Consider the following 16,877-nt stretch of genomic DNA (forward strand, 5'->3'; position numbering starts at 1 on the left):
CTATGGCAAATCACATGGGCCGCATGACCTTGGTGCGGAATTCTACAAAACCTAACATGATCTATTGGTACTGCACCTGCATTAATTGTGGGCAGAGTCCATACTCGCTTCTGAACTTCCCGCTACTGTTTAGAAAGCTACCATAATACAAATGGTGAAACCTGACAAGCCGGGTCTTTGACTCAGTGAACTAATGCATCCACTACAGGGGCCTGTGTTCAACCTCATGGTCACAGGTTTGAATCCCGGCAGGTGCACTGAGCCCTTTATCCTTCTGAGGTTGATAAATTGAGTACCATTAAGTTGGGTAACAAAAACATCTGTTATATGGTAATAGCACCAAGATGCCCCTCTCGGGGTCAATGTGTGCTCTACAAATACGCCCATTATGGTAAGCCTCCAGTGCAGTGTGACTCGTACCATCATCGTCAACATTATAATCTATGCAAAGGTGCTGGCCAACCGTCTTTTACCCTACATGATACACCAAGATCAGGCAGTATTCATCTCTGGCAGCTCTACTGCGCTGAATACTCGCTGCCTGTTTAATATTATAGTTCAAATCAATCCCTCCGATCTCGCTGTGGTAATATCGTTAGATACACAAAAAGCTTTTGACATGGTTTCCTGGCGCTTCCTTTTTTCTATACTACGGAAAGGCAGATTTGGGCCCTATTTTATGGTGTCCAATAGTTGTATTCCTTGCCTAGTGCGTGGGTGTTCACTAAAGGACAGATGTTCACTCCTATACATCTTGCCAGAGGCACGAGGCATGGCTGCCCATTATCACCACTGCTTTTCGCTTTAGTTATGCAGCCTGTAATGGGTTTGATCAGGGTAAAACACTCACACAAGCGGTGAGGATTGCAGGAACACCTGAAATCATATCTCTATATGCCGATTATGTGCTCTTATACATTAGAGACCCACAGGTTAACCTAAGTCCTGTGCTTGACGAAATCATTGAATATGGTTCCTACTCAGGACCCCAGGTCAACCAATCCAAATCTGAAATATTTCCACTTCAAGACGTCATGACCTCTACGCCTGATCTGAGTCTTGAAGTGGTCTATGGTTTGCATTAAACATCTGGGTGTCTTGGCAAGCAGAACATGCTGCTCACTATTTCTGGATAACTACGAGTCGTACAGTGAACAGCTAACTGAAAAGTTGAATAAATGCAAATGTATGCCTCTGTCTGTCGCTTAGCCTTAGTAAAGATGATCGTACTGCCCAAGCTGCTCTAATTATTCCAAAATGTTCACATTTGGCCTGGAAAAACATACTTTGCCTCTCACATTCCACATTATCTCAGTTTCTCTGGCATTCAGGCACTATGAGGAAAATGTTGAGCTACTTCAGCGAACGGTATGCAAATGGGGGGGAGGGTCCAAGGCTCTAGACTTTGAACTATACTGGGTTGCAGCTTAAGCACACTTTGCAACACACTGGTTCAGGCCCATGCAACAATGACCTCATGTGAAAATTGAGCGTGTAGCGGCGGCATATCTAACAACTGCACCCTTCTCCTTATGCACACCTCCACTGACTGCTGTAAATTTGACCCGTTTCAGACCACATTGCTAGCATAGTGAAAAACATTTGTATTTGTATTTAATTTATCTGTATAGCGCACCTGGCCCAAAGGCCTCTGGGCGCATTTCTTAAAAGTTACAGTTACATAGAATTACATATACATAGAATTAAATAGCATGGCATGGAATTTTATAAGATACCTATAAATAACATTTTACATAACTATTTACATACAGTAGATATATACAGTAATGTTCCAAAGGCTGGCATAACACATAGCAAAAACAGAGGTAAGTTGTTATAAGCGAGGTGTTATATGTTGGATCTGATGGTCCTGAGCTACAAGCCAGGTTTTGGCTTTGTTTTTGAATGCATGGAATGAGGGTTCTGATCTGAGTAAGTTGGGTAGAGTGTTCCAAAGCCTGGCTGCGAGCACTGGGATGCTGCCACCCCCTGCTTTCTGAAGCTTGAACCTTGGTAGCAGAAGGCAGTGTCTTTGGGCTGCTCAATGGGGTTGATCAGAGGAGTTGGACACAAATCGGTTGGACAGGTATTTCAGTGCCTGATTGGCTAGAGATTTGTAGGTAAGTGTCAATGATTTGAGGGAAATTCTTTGGGTGACCGATAGCCACGATATTTAGCGCTGCCCTAATGGCGTTGTTTTGTGTTACTTGTAGTTTATTTAGATTGTGTTGGCTAGTCCCTAGATAAAGCGCATTGCAATAGTCAAGCTTTGACATGATAATGGTTCTAGCCAAGGTAATGCAATTTGCGGTAGTCAGTAAAGTTCGACAAGCGGTAATAAGTTTACACATGTAGGCTGTTGAGGAGATTATGGCATTAGTTTGTCTCGTTAAGGATAGAGTTGAGTCTAGCTAAATGCCAAGGGTTTTAGTGTTGCTAGATACCTTTATAGGGTTGCCATCAATGGTGAACGAGTTAAAGACCGTTTCTAATTTGTTTAGTCTCTGTTGAGAACCCAGGAGGAGGAACTCTGTCTTATCGTCATTAAGACAGAGCCCGTGTGGTGCCATCCAAGCCTGGATGACGAGATACATGTCATTTAGAGCTTTGGAATCGGCTCTATGATCTCCAGTGATGGGAATGAGTATTTGGGTGTCATCTGCATAATTAGTGTAGGTGACACCCAAATAGTCAAGAATATTGAAGAGGGGCCTCGTGAACACATTATAGAGCATTGGTGAGACACAGGATCCTTGGGGAACTTCGCATAGCATTGGTGATGGTACGACGGAGACCATAGGGGAGAAGACCCTCATAGATCTGTTCTCCAAGAAGGATCTAATCCAAGTGGTGGCTTTATGAGAAATGTTGGCTGCGGATTTGAGATGTTGGCAAAGTATTTGATGGCTAACAAGATCAAATGCCGCTGATAAGTCAAGCAGCAGGAAGAGGGCCATATTGGCGTTATCTTTGAAGTCTTCTATTTGTGTTTTTAAATCAATTAGAGCTGTTTCGGTTCCATGCCTAGGTCGGAAGCCCAATTGTCTAAGGCCAAAGAGGATGTTGGATTCTAGATAGTCCTGGATCTGCAGGTAAGCTGCTCTATCCAGGATTTTAAGTAAGGTGGAGATGGGCCTGTAGTTGGTAGGGGTGTTGGGATCTAATGATGGTTTGTTAAGTAAGGGGAGTACCCAAGTATCTTTAAGATTGTTAGGCACAATGCCTGTGTTAAATGAGGCATTTGTTAGGGTGGTAATGAAAGGTGCAAGATCATTAGAAGCCTCCATAAAGATGGGAGCTGGGCATGTGTCGCCCTGACTGTTAGAAGGTTTAAGTTTAAAGATGATATTTTCTATCTCTTTGATGGAGAGAGGTGAGAAGTTAAAAGGTTTGTAGGTGGGCTTGCAGATGTCGGCAGCTCTGGTAGGAATACTAGGTAGTGAGTTCAAGGATAGACAGCTTTTTTGGCATTAATTCTGGTTTCTAGCATGGTGATTTTGTCTTGGAGTGCTTTTTGAATATTAGCGCACCATGTGCTATCTTTGACACAAGTATCGGGGGGCGCGGAAGGTGATTTTAGTACTTTAAGAATCTTAAAGAGCTCTTTAGTGCTTGACTTAGCTTGTGAGAGCCGATTGTTATAAGTGTCTTTTTTAGCTTGGAAGATTGCCTCCTTATAATTAAGGGATGCTAGTATAAGGCTGTCCTTATTCTCTGCTGACGGTAGACTTTTTCGAATGGGCTTCTGCATTTCTTTTATCCTTCCGTAGTGTTCTAAGATGAGGCGTGAACCAAGAGTTAAGGTGTGCACGTGGTTTGTGTTTCCGTAATTTCAGTGGTGCAATAGAATGAATGGCCTTGAGTATGGTTTGATTATAAATGTCAACTAGTGCCGTGGGGTCACTTATAAATGTCAACTGCACCTTACAGTAGGCGTTTACCGCTCGGACGCTCTTGCCCTATCATGTACACGGCCACACATGCTAACTGGCGGGGTGAGCATTCCAATGTGATGGGGGACTTGTACATTGATGGGGTCTTCGTAACAGCGAAAGCATTATTAGTCCCTACCTGCATATTAACACCGTTATTTAGATTGCACTTTTACAGAATGCAATTGGCAATTCGGGCAAATTGCCCAATTTTCCTAATTTGAGCCGACAGAGGACCCTATACTCAACTACATCATTCATTTGCAGGGATGTCAACACATATTATCCACACTGCACACTCTACTCCAAGGAGCTATACCGACAACCCTATGCTCTCTTCTTGAGAAATGGGGAACTGATCTTGGTATCAACGTTACAAACGAATGTTGGCAAGCTACGTGGACAATAATGGGCACTGTTTCCCTCAATTCTTGGTTCTGTATTTTACAATACAATTCAGAGTGCTAAATAGGCTACACTAGACACCAGTAAGAATGGAACACATAGATGCAAACAACAGTGGTCGGTGCCCTAGATGCAAAGCTGAGGTGGCCACCTATGTACACATGCAATGGTCCTGCCCTGCACTATACGTCTTCTGAAAGTGAGTATGTGGCACACTCAACAATACTGCGGGGTGAACTGGAACCTATTCCTCAGTCGTGTCTGTTTAGCTTCCTACTTGATTTACCTCCTCCCCAACAGAGATTCATCAATCCGTGTTGCCTCCTGGCAAAATGCTGTCTTCTCAAGAACTGGATCGGCACACTATCGCCATCGATCGACAGTTGGCTCTCTGATGTCACAAGGGCAGTGGTTGAAGTGGGCGGGAGCAGTTGGGAGCAGCGCTGCTCTACTTCTTTTTATTACATTTTACCGTTCCTATACTTTTATTTTAAAAAGAAACCTTTCGAAAATGGTGTAGGAATAAGTTGAAACTTGCACTACGTCGCCTTAAACAGCAGATCTTTGTTTTTTACGTTCGTCTTACGAACACGGGACCTGCCAAATCCGCTCCAACCTCACATCACAGTGAGCTATAGTAGAACTGCTGGCTTACTGTTTTTTTTTCAGGGCTTTGCCTGCAACTTAGCACATTCCCAAGCCCTGTCATAGCCCTGCTCCTGCACTAATACGAATCTTTCTTTTGCATTTAAGCAACATAATGTGAAAATACTGCAGGCACAGCTGTACTTGGAGTTAATTGGTTGGTTGGAGCAGGGGTGTACTGGCCTTTAGGGAGCTTTGTAGATTTACCAGTAGGCCTCTGCACCCTGGGCCACTTTTGTGTGGTGTATCCTATTTTATTTCTAAATGTTCTCATAGGAAAAGGGTTGTACTGAAAATGAATACTATGTGGCCATTTTGAAAATTATTTCCAGGATCTCTTTTGGTTCCCAGTACACCCAGGGGTGGGAGGGGTGGGTTTTAATTTTTAGCTTGCCCCTTCAGAGGTGCGAATGGTGGGTGATTAGAAAGGGGAGGGAACTTAAAGCTTCATGTTGTTGGGGACAATGAATAAAGGTAATGGTAGTTGTTTAAAATGCATTTTGCATTTTCTGTCAAATTTTCTTTCAACCTTTTCACAGTGGTGGGGGGAATGGAGGACAGGCGGGACCCAAGTATGGGGTTTGTAATGCATGTGGGAGGGGGCATGGTAATGGGGTTTGTAGGTTGTAGGGATCGGGGACAGGGGGCGGCCAGCAGGGAACATAGTTCCACTACTTCTTTTCATACACTTCAATCACTGCACATCGGCGAACAACACTGAGGAGCTATATATTTCCACATTGCCTGGGGTGTCTAAACCGAAGAATATATTGGCTTACTTTAAAATCTGTTTGCTCAATAGGCCTCCCACAGCGCATCCCCCTAGCCCTGATGGATGTCTGCCATTGTGGATTACTGCCCCACTCAATATCGCTACCAGCGTATTTGTATGCACATTGAAGATTGGCTGTGTGCCAGGTTTCACAACAACTCTTAGGCTGCAATGATCCTTGTGCGTGCAGCAGAAATCCTCCTCAAAGTGTTAGTCCAAAGTGCACATTTTAAAGCTCTTTCGATAAAGCGCTAGTTACACTTTTTGCCTATCCAGGGGGCACAAACACATCCTATTATACCTATGTCTATTTCATTGTTCTCCCATCTTTATACAGGAAACTAGGTCCATCATATTAGCTTGAATCCCTCTAAATGTCAAGGCGATGCTTGTGTGTCTAGTATTATTATTGATTGTTTAGAATATTTTTTTCCTCTTTCAAAGGCTCAGCTGTATCAGTGGATCTTAAACAAGCATGGGTTTCCACTCTCCTTAAGAAGTCCACATTTGACACGCTGGAGTGCTCTAATTATTGCCCCATGATTGCCATCCCTTTTCTAATAAGATCCTGGACAAAGCTGCTACTGTACAACTCCAAAGATGTGTCGAGGACCACCAGTTATTATAAGACACTCAATCCGGTTTTCTCCCATTTAGGGGTGCAGTGTTTGCTCTGTTAGATGCCTGTTAGATGTCAAAGATTCTCTATCTCAAATTATTAAGAGACACAGGCCTCTTTATGCTTTTGGATTTACCAGCTGAATTCGGCACCTTGGACAACTCCATCATGAATCAATGGCTTGATGAGGTGGCTAGAGTGTCAAAATATGTGTCCTCTTGGTTTATCTTTCCTTGCCAATTAAATATCTAGGGTCAGAGTTGGGGGCTCTGTATCCCAACCTAAGATTGCGGCATAAGGTGTCCCCCAGGGGGCCTTTGTCTGTCCCTTGTTGTTTACAATCTATGGTTCACCCCTTCATGACCTACTGATAGTTCTGGGTGAGATTTTCCAAAGCTATGTAAACAACACACAAATCATGTTCAGATTAGGTAGTGACTATCAGTCCAATGCGTCTTGCATACAATCTATCTTTGGACATGTAGAACGATGGATAGAGGATAACTGGCTCAGCATGAGCAAAGACAAGACTGGTCTTCTTCTTATCTCCATTACTCAGTCTCCACAAAAGCTATAACCACTTATCCAGAGACTCTTTTTCAGGATCTTTGTAGGGATGGACCCTAATCGAAGCATGCATGGCTGTCTAGACTGAGTGTGCTATGTTCTACATATTGTTCCAAATTAAGAATAGAAAATAAATAGCCTAACCGCTAATAAACTTGTGTGTAGGCATGTGCTCCATTTCAGCTAACAAGTGCTTAGAGCGTGAAGGGATGTCAGAGAACTAACACACACATGTTATTTGTGTTTTTATTCAGTTTTGCAAGAGAAAATCAATGCCACTGCACCAATCGGTAAGTATATTCTGAGCAGTCTTTCTTCATTGATCACATTATAAAATACCTATGATCACCTACTAATGAAGTACTGTCCGATTGTATGACTTATCGCAGCATATGGCTGGGAAGGCGACAAAACTGAGGCACATCGATTCTGCATTGCTAAATGGTCTCTGAAGGATTGAGGTCAGGCATTTCATTGCGCCTCTCACTACGAATCCTCTGCTACCAATAGAGGCTTTCAAGAAGCAGAAGGGGTTTGTGTTAGAGGCACGAAGTTGTTTATGGCTGGATGAGATCTTAGAGCTATGCATTATCCTTATTTTTAAGGTCTTTGTTGCCCATCATCAGGACCTAGAAATGGCATGCTTCTTTGTTCCTCACTGGCAACCACCAGTGGAGGGCACACGTCACATGAGTCCATATGAGACTTACTAAAGCCTCTGTTCATTGTATGAACAGCGCAGAGTTAATGCCACCGCAGAAGTAACAGTAATCCTGTTTGGTAGTGATCACGACTGGATGATGGTTCTGATGCCAAGGTTTAGTAGACATGAAAGAAGGTGTTGTGAATGAATGGCCAAGGCTTTTACGGCATTCATTAAGCAATAATCCTGCATTCTGCAGACTTCACTGGCCGGTAACGACTCGGGCCCAAGTTACAAGTAAACGCTGGTCCCCAGTGCCATTACTGCAGAATATAGGATTTTTGCTATTAGCACCACGAGGCAAACCCTTAAGGTGCTGATGACAATAGAAAAAAATGGCTGCGCTACGTTGTTTGCAGCAGCGGCCGGGGAGAGTCAAGGTTGCCATGGAAATGGAAAACAGGAGCACCGGATGCGGCAACCACTCAAATAGCTGCGGACCCGGGCTTGCATAGGTAGCTTCAGCTTGGGTTTGGATCTGCCTGATTGACTGCCGCACCAGCCAAGTGTGCTGATTTACATTACAGGCTCAATGAAAATGAGCCCCATAGTCTTTCACAAAACCTTTAGTGGCTTCCTTTGTCGAGGCCAGGTCATGTAATTAAAAGAAATACACGTGGTATGGTGCTGCAGATACATTATTAACAGTGTTTAATATTTGTAATTCATTTGGATAACATAGAGCACTGTTCTTCAATCATGGGGGCGCACCCCCCCCCACCCTCCCCCGGTGGGGCGCAGCACCAACCCTGTGGGGTGCAAAACCACAGCTTGAAAAACAATGAAATGCCGATAAGCGATTATCGCCAGTGGCTGGCAAGTGCTGCCTTGCATTCAGCCTTTCAGCACGAGGCCACTTCCAAGAAGTAAACACAGCAAGACTCTTCCTTCCATGCTGTGTTCCCTTTTTGAAAGGAGCCCCTGACAATGGCAGAATGCAAAGATAGCACTTGCCACAACACAGCCGCTTTGGCAGTGTTGTGGCAAGCCCTTCCTTTGCATTCTGCCTCTAATAAAGATGCTACTTTCAAGAAGTGGACTTTTCCATGCTGTGTTCACTTCGTGAAAGAAGCACCTGACTCAAAGGCACAATGCAAAGATAGCGCTTGCCACAACACAGGCCCTTTTCCTGTGTTGCACTGCCTTTCCATTCTGCCTTTCAGCCTTTCAGCATGGAGCTACTTTCAGGGATGAGAGGGTGAACTGCAACAGGAATGGAAGAAGAGACTAAATAGAAGGCAGAGACAGCAGAGCAGACGATATAGGAAGGAGAGGTTTAGACAGAACAGGAATTTGGCAGAATTGAAGGGGGAGTGAAGGAAGGAGAAAGAGCAGGAGTGAAGGGAGTGAGACAGAACAGGGGCCAGGAGAGACAGAATAGGAGATGGGGCGGCACAGAGTGCTGGAATGGGAAAGGAAAGAATACAGATTGAGGGGGGAAAGACTATATGAAAGAGGACGAGAGTGAGAGAGGGAAGTTAAAGGAGATGTTAGAGGGCAGACAATTGCAAGGTAAGAGAATATGGAAATGAGCACAGGGCTGGACTGGGAACTAAAAGAGGCCCTGGAAATAATTACTGGGGACCAAAAGAGGCCCTGGAAATAAAGTTCAAAGTGGCCCTGTATGACACCTTTTCAGCAAGCCCAATGTGTTTCCTATGAGAAAATTTGGAAAAGAGGCCCAGGGTGCAGAGGCCCACTGGGAAATCTCCAGAGTTCCCTATGGGCCAGTCCACCCCTGAATGAGGACCTAACATAGAACAGTCAGAACAGCAAGAGAAGAGACAGAGCAGGAAAAGAGACAAGCAGAATAGGAGAGAAACCAAGAGACAGCAATGTGGAAAAGAACGCATTTTAGGGAGCCAAGAGAGAAAGCAGAAACTGCAGGTGGGATAGAAAGAGAAGACACAAATCATGAATGAAATGAAGACAAGAGACAGATTGAGGGGTCTAAAGGGCCAACAGACCAAATCGGTGCAGGGCTTGAGAAGTAAGAGACAGGCCTAGAGGAGGAGCAAAGAGGGTTGAAGGGGCGCTAGAATGGGAAGTGGGAAGTGTGTAAGGTGGAGTGATAAGAGACAGAATTTGAGGGGATGAAAAGGAAAGGGATATTGCAAGTGGTATGGTGACAGAACAAGAGAATGGCAGTCAAGCTCAGAGAGGAGGAAGGGAGACGGAGCAGGTGCAGTAAAGATAGAAAACAGCACAAAGTTAGGGAAGGGAGAGACTGTGTAAGGAAGAAGTGTGATACAGAAGGGATTAACAGAGAAGGTTACAGTGAGAGGGAATTTAACAAAATGATGAGGATGCAAGGAAGTCTGCTGCTAAAACCAACTGTGTAAATCCCACCCATAGCAGCTAAAATGATTATGCTGCCAACGATCTCAATGTCCTGGCAGAGGGGGCCCGACTCGAAACCTTTTCTGCAAGGGGCTTGGGATAGAAATGTTTGAAGACCATTGCTGTAGAGGGTGATGAAAGTTCCAGGAGCCTAAACATATCAATAAAGCAGAAGTTAAAATTCAAAATGATTGTGTCTTTCTGAAAATTTAAAATAGAACTGTGATCCCCAAACCATCACCTATATAATGCTAATATTTGCCTTCTTTAGTAGTTTTTACCTTTCAGAAAACAGAGTTTTTATACTAATTGTTGAAATGTGTAAACAACATTATAGTAGACAATTCCTAGTCGTTCTAGTGGTTCTAAATATTGGTACTGTGCTCCCTGAAAGTTGTAAAAAAATAAATATATAAAAGGCCAGATGTATGTTTTTCCAATGCAGTCATATACAGTAGAGACTGCCCGCTTTGCCTGTTGTCACCGGTAGAGGGAGCTGTTGCCTTAGGAATAACATATTAACATTCTGAACATTTCTCTCCTTACACACTTTGGCCTGTGTGAACGGGCTAACACACTAGTGAAATATATATTACCACATCTCAAGTATTTACATATGATAAACATTGGTCATAGTTTAGAGTGAACATCTTATGTACCATTTTTGAAAATCAAGGTAAGTCGTATGGCAAAATGTGTTTCTCTTTTTAAAGTTTTCAAAGTGCATTAATTTCTACTTCCTTTAAAGTTATACTATTCCTATTGTTCATTCCGTAAGCTGTAAATTAGGATCAGGAATGGAACTTTGTTAACTCTTGGCATTCCATGCTGCTCTGTCCTGTTTGGAATATAAGCTCAAGTTTAAAATTATGATTACCGTGCTTGACATACTATTTCTGGTGGAGTTTTCCTTGAAGCCTAACATGACTTGCCCTATTTCGGGTTTACATGATTGCAGCTAACACATGCATCTGCCATATTGCCCTTTATTGATATTTAAAAGGTTTAAATGTTTCTTAGAAAATATAGAAAAAGCGGAAACTCTAACATGTCCTCAATATGCCATATGAAAGGTATGTTCAACTGAATGTGGAAATTATCAGTTAAACATTGGGGTTACCTTAATCTAACTTACTTGCTTCTTATGTTGATAGGCAAGAGGAAGTTCTGTCCTCTTAGGAAAATATGGTGCATGCACTGGGAAGTTCCATGTGCTTAAATCATGTGATACATTTCAATAGATAACACCGCGACATTGGATACTGTTGAATCCCTGTTTATACTGTAGAGTATTCATATTTCATATAAAGAGTTTTTAGAATATGAAGCTTTGCTTGAAATTCATCTTAGGATCATTCTCGCTAATTGAGACCTGGCAAGAAATGTTACATTCCCATCATGCAATCATCTAAAAGAAAAAATATTCTGTTTGCATAGCATTGGTGAAAATGCTAATAAATTGGAAACATAACATATTCCAAACTAATAATTCTTATTACTTAGAAAAACGAAAGAATAGAGTGCAGTTTTAGTGGTGTTAGTGAGAAAAGGTAATGTACCCTCTCTCGGCCCAAGATGTATTCTCTGTCATTTCCATACATTTGAGTTGAAACATGTTCCAAACCAAAAAATGTGCTCTTCAATGTCATTCCCTGACTGTTCCTTGCTCCAACATGCTTCCATAGGAAATATAGAGTTTTGTTTTGTAATGATCCTATTACGTCCACTAATGCATTATTTCAAAGATTTTATCGTACTCCAAATATACATTCAATTGCAGTGAGGCGATTAGACATTAAGGACATATTGAAAAAAGACTGCATGTTGTGTGTGGGTCCTTGTAAACAATCCTGAGGCGCACTCAATTGTGAAACACAATTAGCCAAGATATTGAAAGCATGATTGAAACCTTTTCCCTGTGGGTTTGAGTTCAATATTTTTCCAAAAGCGTTTAAAAAAAAATATTCATATTGGATAACTTGGTCGTGATGGATAACTCGTTTCTGATGCACCTCCTGTGAGCCTACAAGATACTTCTTTACTTAAGATGAGCCTAGCTCAAGGTGCAATTTCCTGTTGTATTGTGTGGCCATTATAGTGAGACTTCCCTAACTCTTTCCACGTGCTGTGCCTTACAATGCATGAATTCCCATAGTGCTAATACCATCATGAACTCAACTCTTTCTTGGTAGCTGACTCCACTCTTATAATGTCTACATAGCCCTAAATCAACATTGTTTATGCATCAAGAAATGGCCTCCTTTTCCCTTTTTTATTTAATTTTAGGTAACACAATCATTTGATGGGCGTTTCACAAATTCAAATTCAGAATGTAACAACATTTGGTAAAAGAGCATTCGTTGATAAAATTGTACTGAAGGATTATTAACATTTGTCCACAATATGTTCACATCAGAAGTTTTCTGTTCATGTATATTTGGGATAATTATCCTCTCCTTCTTTTAAAGCAGATTTGTTTACTGTACCAGGGCAATTACAATCAAGTCTACCTATCCTGTAAACTTCGCATTTAAAGCTTGGATTCCTAGGAGTTAGAGAGATTGAGCGACTCCGCAAATCATTTATGAAGTACTGGCAAGCAAGCCCCTTCTATACGGGTGATACTACACCATTCAGAGCAATGGCCTGACTCTTTGATGTACTCTAAATAATAACTATTGACTGATGGTGATAGTTACCCATATAGTCTTGCACATGACAATATGGTTTCCATTTGACAAAAACCAATGTAAGGAGGCTCTCCGATTAAGGCAACACTGACCTGTACCCATTCGGGGCAACAAAGGCAATCCTCTTTCATGTTTGATTTTCTGAATTTACGAACATAACGTTTTTTTCTTTCATTCTTTCCAGTGTATGTAGATTGCGCTCGTGGTTTCACAATCCTGACATTGGTGTGTTTGTTGATTGGAGTTGTTGCCCAAGCTCTCATGATCTGGTTCAACAGTCGGCTGAAAGTTGCCCGAAAGCAGAAGCTGACGTCAAGTTTTGTATTCCTTGCAGGTAATGTAGGCATGACGACCAAATTAAATAATGTAAATCGATGCATGTATTAAATGTACATTTCCCTTGCTTCTTTAGACATTGTGCTCACCACAGCTGTGCTGATCACCTCCTTCAGAACTCACAGCATCTGACCCCCCAAATCATATTAATCTGTCATCTCAGGCCTGCAACACACAATGGTGCTATTTCCACCCCCTGAATGGATCTTAATTTACTAGCAGAGCTGTGTCCTCGGACAGTCGTGTATGATGAATGCAATTTTTTAGCATTTTCTGCAGGGACCTAGAGACGGTATGTAAAGTCTGCATCTGCCCCCCACCACCTGGACCCCCAGTGTAGAAGATGTTCATGCATCTGCATGCACATTGATTTTAATGCCGGCATGGAGACTAGAATTGATCTGGATTCGGGTAAATCCTGTCTGCGGTGCATGCATAAAGCAGGTGGCATTTGCTTTATAATGAGTGGGACATATGTTTTCTGTGTACAATATGCACCCTTTCATGAAAGCAATCAATATTACTCGGATTACACGTAAGTGCAAGCATAAGCAGTCTTCTCTGCAATGTATAGGTCAGTCCAAAATAGGCACTAATATGTTTAGATAGAAGACACCATAGAGTAGACAACCAGGGGCTTGAATAAAAAATATTCGACAAGTGGTCGTAAAACCTTGTACTACAATGTATTTAGTGCTGAGAGCATCATAGGGAAAGTTTGGTGTCCAGTATGAACTAGAGGGGCAGAACATACACCAACATGCTAGTGTTGTAATTCATTCAGCACCTGTTGCTGGAATCTTTACCTGCTAATTGCTATTCCCACAAATTCTCATACAACTCTGGGGGCCAAATAAAGCCACGCGGGTCGGCATGCGGCACCTGGATGCGATAAATCTTCACAAGGGTTAAACAGCACAGGCTGGTGGGAAAAAGAAACATTCGCTGCATGAGCTATATTGGGTTTGCCGATCCATGTGCAGAGTGGTACTTCCAGCGCTAGGCACATCAGAGGAAAAAAGGCGGGCATGGATAACAAACCGGGTCTCAATGTTAAATTTGTCAGCCACGGAAGAGATTGGGTTCACGGCCCTCCTACTCAGTGTGCATACCTGATCAGGTGATTTTACTTATCTGTGCCGGATCAGAGAGAGGTGACTCCAGACCGATTGGAAAGGCAGAATGCCGGAACAAGACTCGGCCATGATCATAGTATTGACGATCCAGGCAAGGGCCCTACTGAAGCATCACGCATATGCCCTCAACTAGAGTTCAGGGGGAGTAGGGCACATCCACAAAGGGAGGTGGTGGGTAGTGGGCCAAGGCCAATCGGAAAACTCCAGGAAGGAATCACTCAGAGAATCAAAGCCCTTATAGCTATGATCACCATATTATCCACAACCTAAAATGAGGCCTATTTCTCCTAGTGATTGGGGGAGAGGACAGCATTCCAGTATTGTGAAAGTGTGAGAGGAGGAGGAGGAGGATCAGGTGGGGGAGGAGGAGCAGAAGTTGTAGGAGGAGAAGGAGGCACAATAGGAGTAGAAGGGGGACAGTGTCTGTGATGGAAACACCAGGAAATGTGCCCCAGGGACACAGGTCCCAGCTTGAGACCTCATTCTAGAACCCTGTGCCTGTTTAAGACCTACACACAGACTTTGACAGGTACCAAAGTAAGACTGGACGAAAAAGTGGTGAAGTGAATCAGAGACGCTATATCTCCTAAGGTTGCGATAGTGAGTTGGGAGCGTTATATCCCCAAGCGCAGAAAGAGTGAGACTGGAGACACAGGATTGGGGTTCAGACCTGGGTAGCAATGAGTCTGCCACCAGCACGACCCCAAGAGCCCTACAGTTAGTTCCCAGATGATGGGAGATAATCTTATCCAGAAGTACCCACATAGGGGGAAGGGATATCTAAAAGGGTTTTTGCAAGCAGATCAGCCCAGCAAGAGAGACCCCTAGAGCAGGAGAAGGAACTACACACCTGCCAACTGAGGATACTAGAGGACCCCTGAGAACAGAGGGATCCCACCATTTCCAGAGTCCATCACACAGTCACAGTCCTACAGTAGACACACCAAGTCTAGGGTCCCAGAAGATCTGAACCCCAACAAGAATCAAGCAGTGCACTGACACTGTATACCTCCCTGAGACTGTGAGTGACTTTTTGAGCTTCACCTGGGTGTGATCAGTCAGGACCCTTGCTTTCTAGAATGGAGTGTAAGAGGATTCAATTCAGCACTACAGCTGAGTCAACGCCTAGTCTAGAATACTGAATGAAAACCCTTATGGATATATCTTTAGGTCCAGTTCATGCGTTCTGGATGACTACCCCTATATAACACCCCTCTCTTGGAATCCCCCTGACCCCACTGAGCCAAGAAGTAGTTCTGTTTTGAAAGTTTAAAAGGTTTATTTGATAATTTAAAATAGATATATATATCACGCTTTATAATAAATTAATAATTGAATAGCACACTGGTAAATAGGAACAAAAGTATAATGTGGTACAAAATGCTTTATAGAGTTCAAATGGATGCAAGGTTGAATGAATGAAATGCAGTATAGAAATACTCAATATGATTTCAACAAAACAATGTAATCACTTTTCTCTGGCAATTCCCTCCCCCCCCTTGATGCAAGGCAAGGAAATGGAAGGAAACACACAGTTCTCAGAAATGCAATCAAATGTGATTCAGTTCAATCCCAGCAAGCTTACAGAAAACAGATAGGAGTTTTGAAAACACAGGCCCAAATGCTTTGATATGTGCTAGCAATGGATGAGAAATATGCTGGAAATGCTTTTTAATTCCCTTTCAGAGGTTCAGGGTGAGTGGTATCTAGTTAATATTAGTCCAGGCTCACACTAGCAATGAGGCAGGGATAGTTAGCAGGTTAAACGAATTTCTGGCAAATGGAAAGCCAGCAGCAGCAGTTTTTTACATGTGAAGAAATTGCAAATCGCGGCAAAATTCGCGGATGCGCCGAGCGCTATTACAGAGGAACCGCAAGGACTATCTCTACCGTTTTGGGGTCCTAGGAAAGCCTGGGATCTCAGCTTCAAAATGAAAGTTACTGCAAGTCTCTAGCCCAAACGGTCGCGGAGATATGAGCGAATTAATAAAGGTCGTTTTTGGTTTTGCCAATTTCAAAAGCTCAAAATGACAAGTGCAGCTTGCAACTAGAAATGACAGGTGACAGCTAGGAGGCAGTTCTACTTAGGTTAAATAGATTGAATATATTATTTTAACTAAGAGATTGGTTCTGCACAGTTTTCTAGGTACTCACACTATATTCTTGAGTGAAATGGGCCTCGCCATGGATCTGGTCAGGGTTTTGGACTGGGCTCTGCACTTCACAGTGATCTGGGTCAGCTCTCTCTGCTGGTCTGGGTCTCTCTGGGTACAGCACTGCTTTCTCTCTGGTCTGGTCTCTTAGTTCTGGATAGATTGAAGTCTCTAGTTTGGCTTTCTGGAGGTTGATGGAGGTAAGTATGGATTTTTCCGGCAGAGCGTCCCGCTGCAGATGGATTTGGAAAGTCTCTATCTGTCCTGTCTGTCTGCTTTTATGTGTTTAGAATGTGGGTGTGTTCTAGCATCACTGACCCTACCTCTCTCTCAGCTTCTAATTGGTCAAACTTCCATTTATCATTTGATTGGGGAATGAACTGTGAGTCAGAGTGATGTCATTTTACAGCCTGCAGAAAGTCCACTCCTCCTGTCAACTTACACACAAATCTAGATTTGAAACAAATACATATTTGCAGAGGTACATATTGTTTTAAATCATATGCACCCATCATGCATTACAGGAGGTATCCCCTGTTCAAACTCTGCTCTTCCTGGGAGCTTGCATTCAGAAATGGC

General features: G+C 42.9%; 1 protein-coding gene across 1 annotated transcript in view; it reads left to right on the forward strand.

Annotated features, from left to right (window-relative positions):
* The window catches only part of LOC138569756 (claudin domain-containing protein 2-like), a 245,284-nt gene that overhangs the window by 127,907 nt on the left and 100,500 nt on the right, over positions 1 to 16,877 (forward strand). Inside the window, exons 3-4 of the mRNA XM_069648066.1 lie at positions 7,195 to 7,230; positions 12,858 to 13,007. Coding sequence (XP_069504167.1) covers positions 7,195 to 7,230; positions 12,858 to 13,007 — 186 coding nt within the window. The remainder of the gene's footprint in view (positions 1 to 7,194; positions 7,231 to 12,857; positions 13,008 to 16,877) is intronic.

The sequence above is a fragment of the Ambystoma mexicanum genome, chromosome 1p (genome assembly GCF_040938575.1).
Source record: "Ambystoma mexicanum isolate Mex_15411 chromosome 1p, UKY_AmexF1_1, whole genome shotgun sequence".
Taxonomy (NCBI): Eukaryota; Metazoa; Chordata; class Amphibia; order Caudata; family Ambystomatidae; genus Ambystoma; species Ambystoma mexicanum.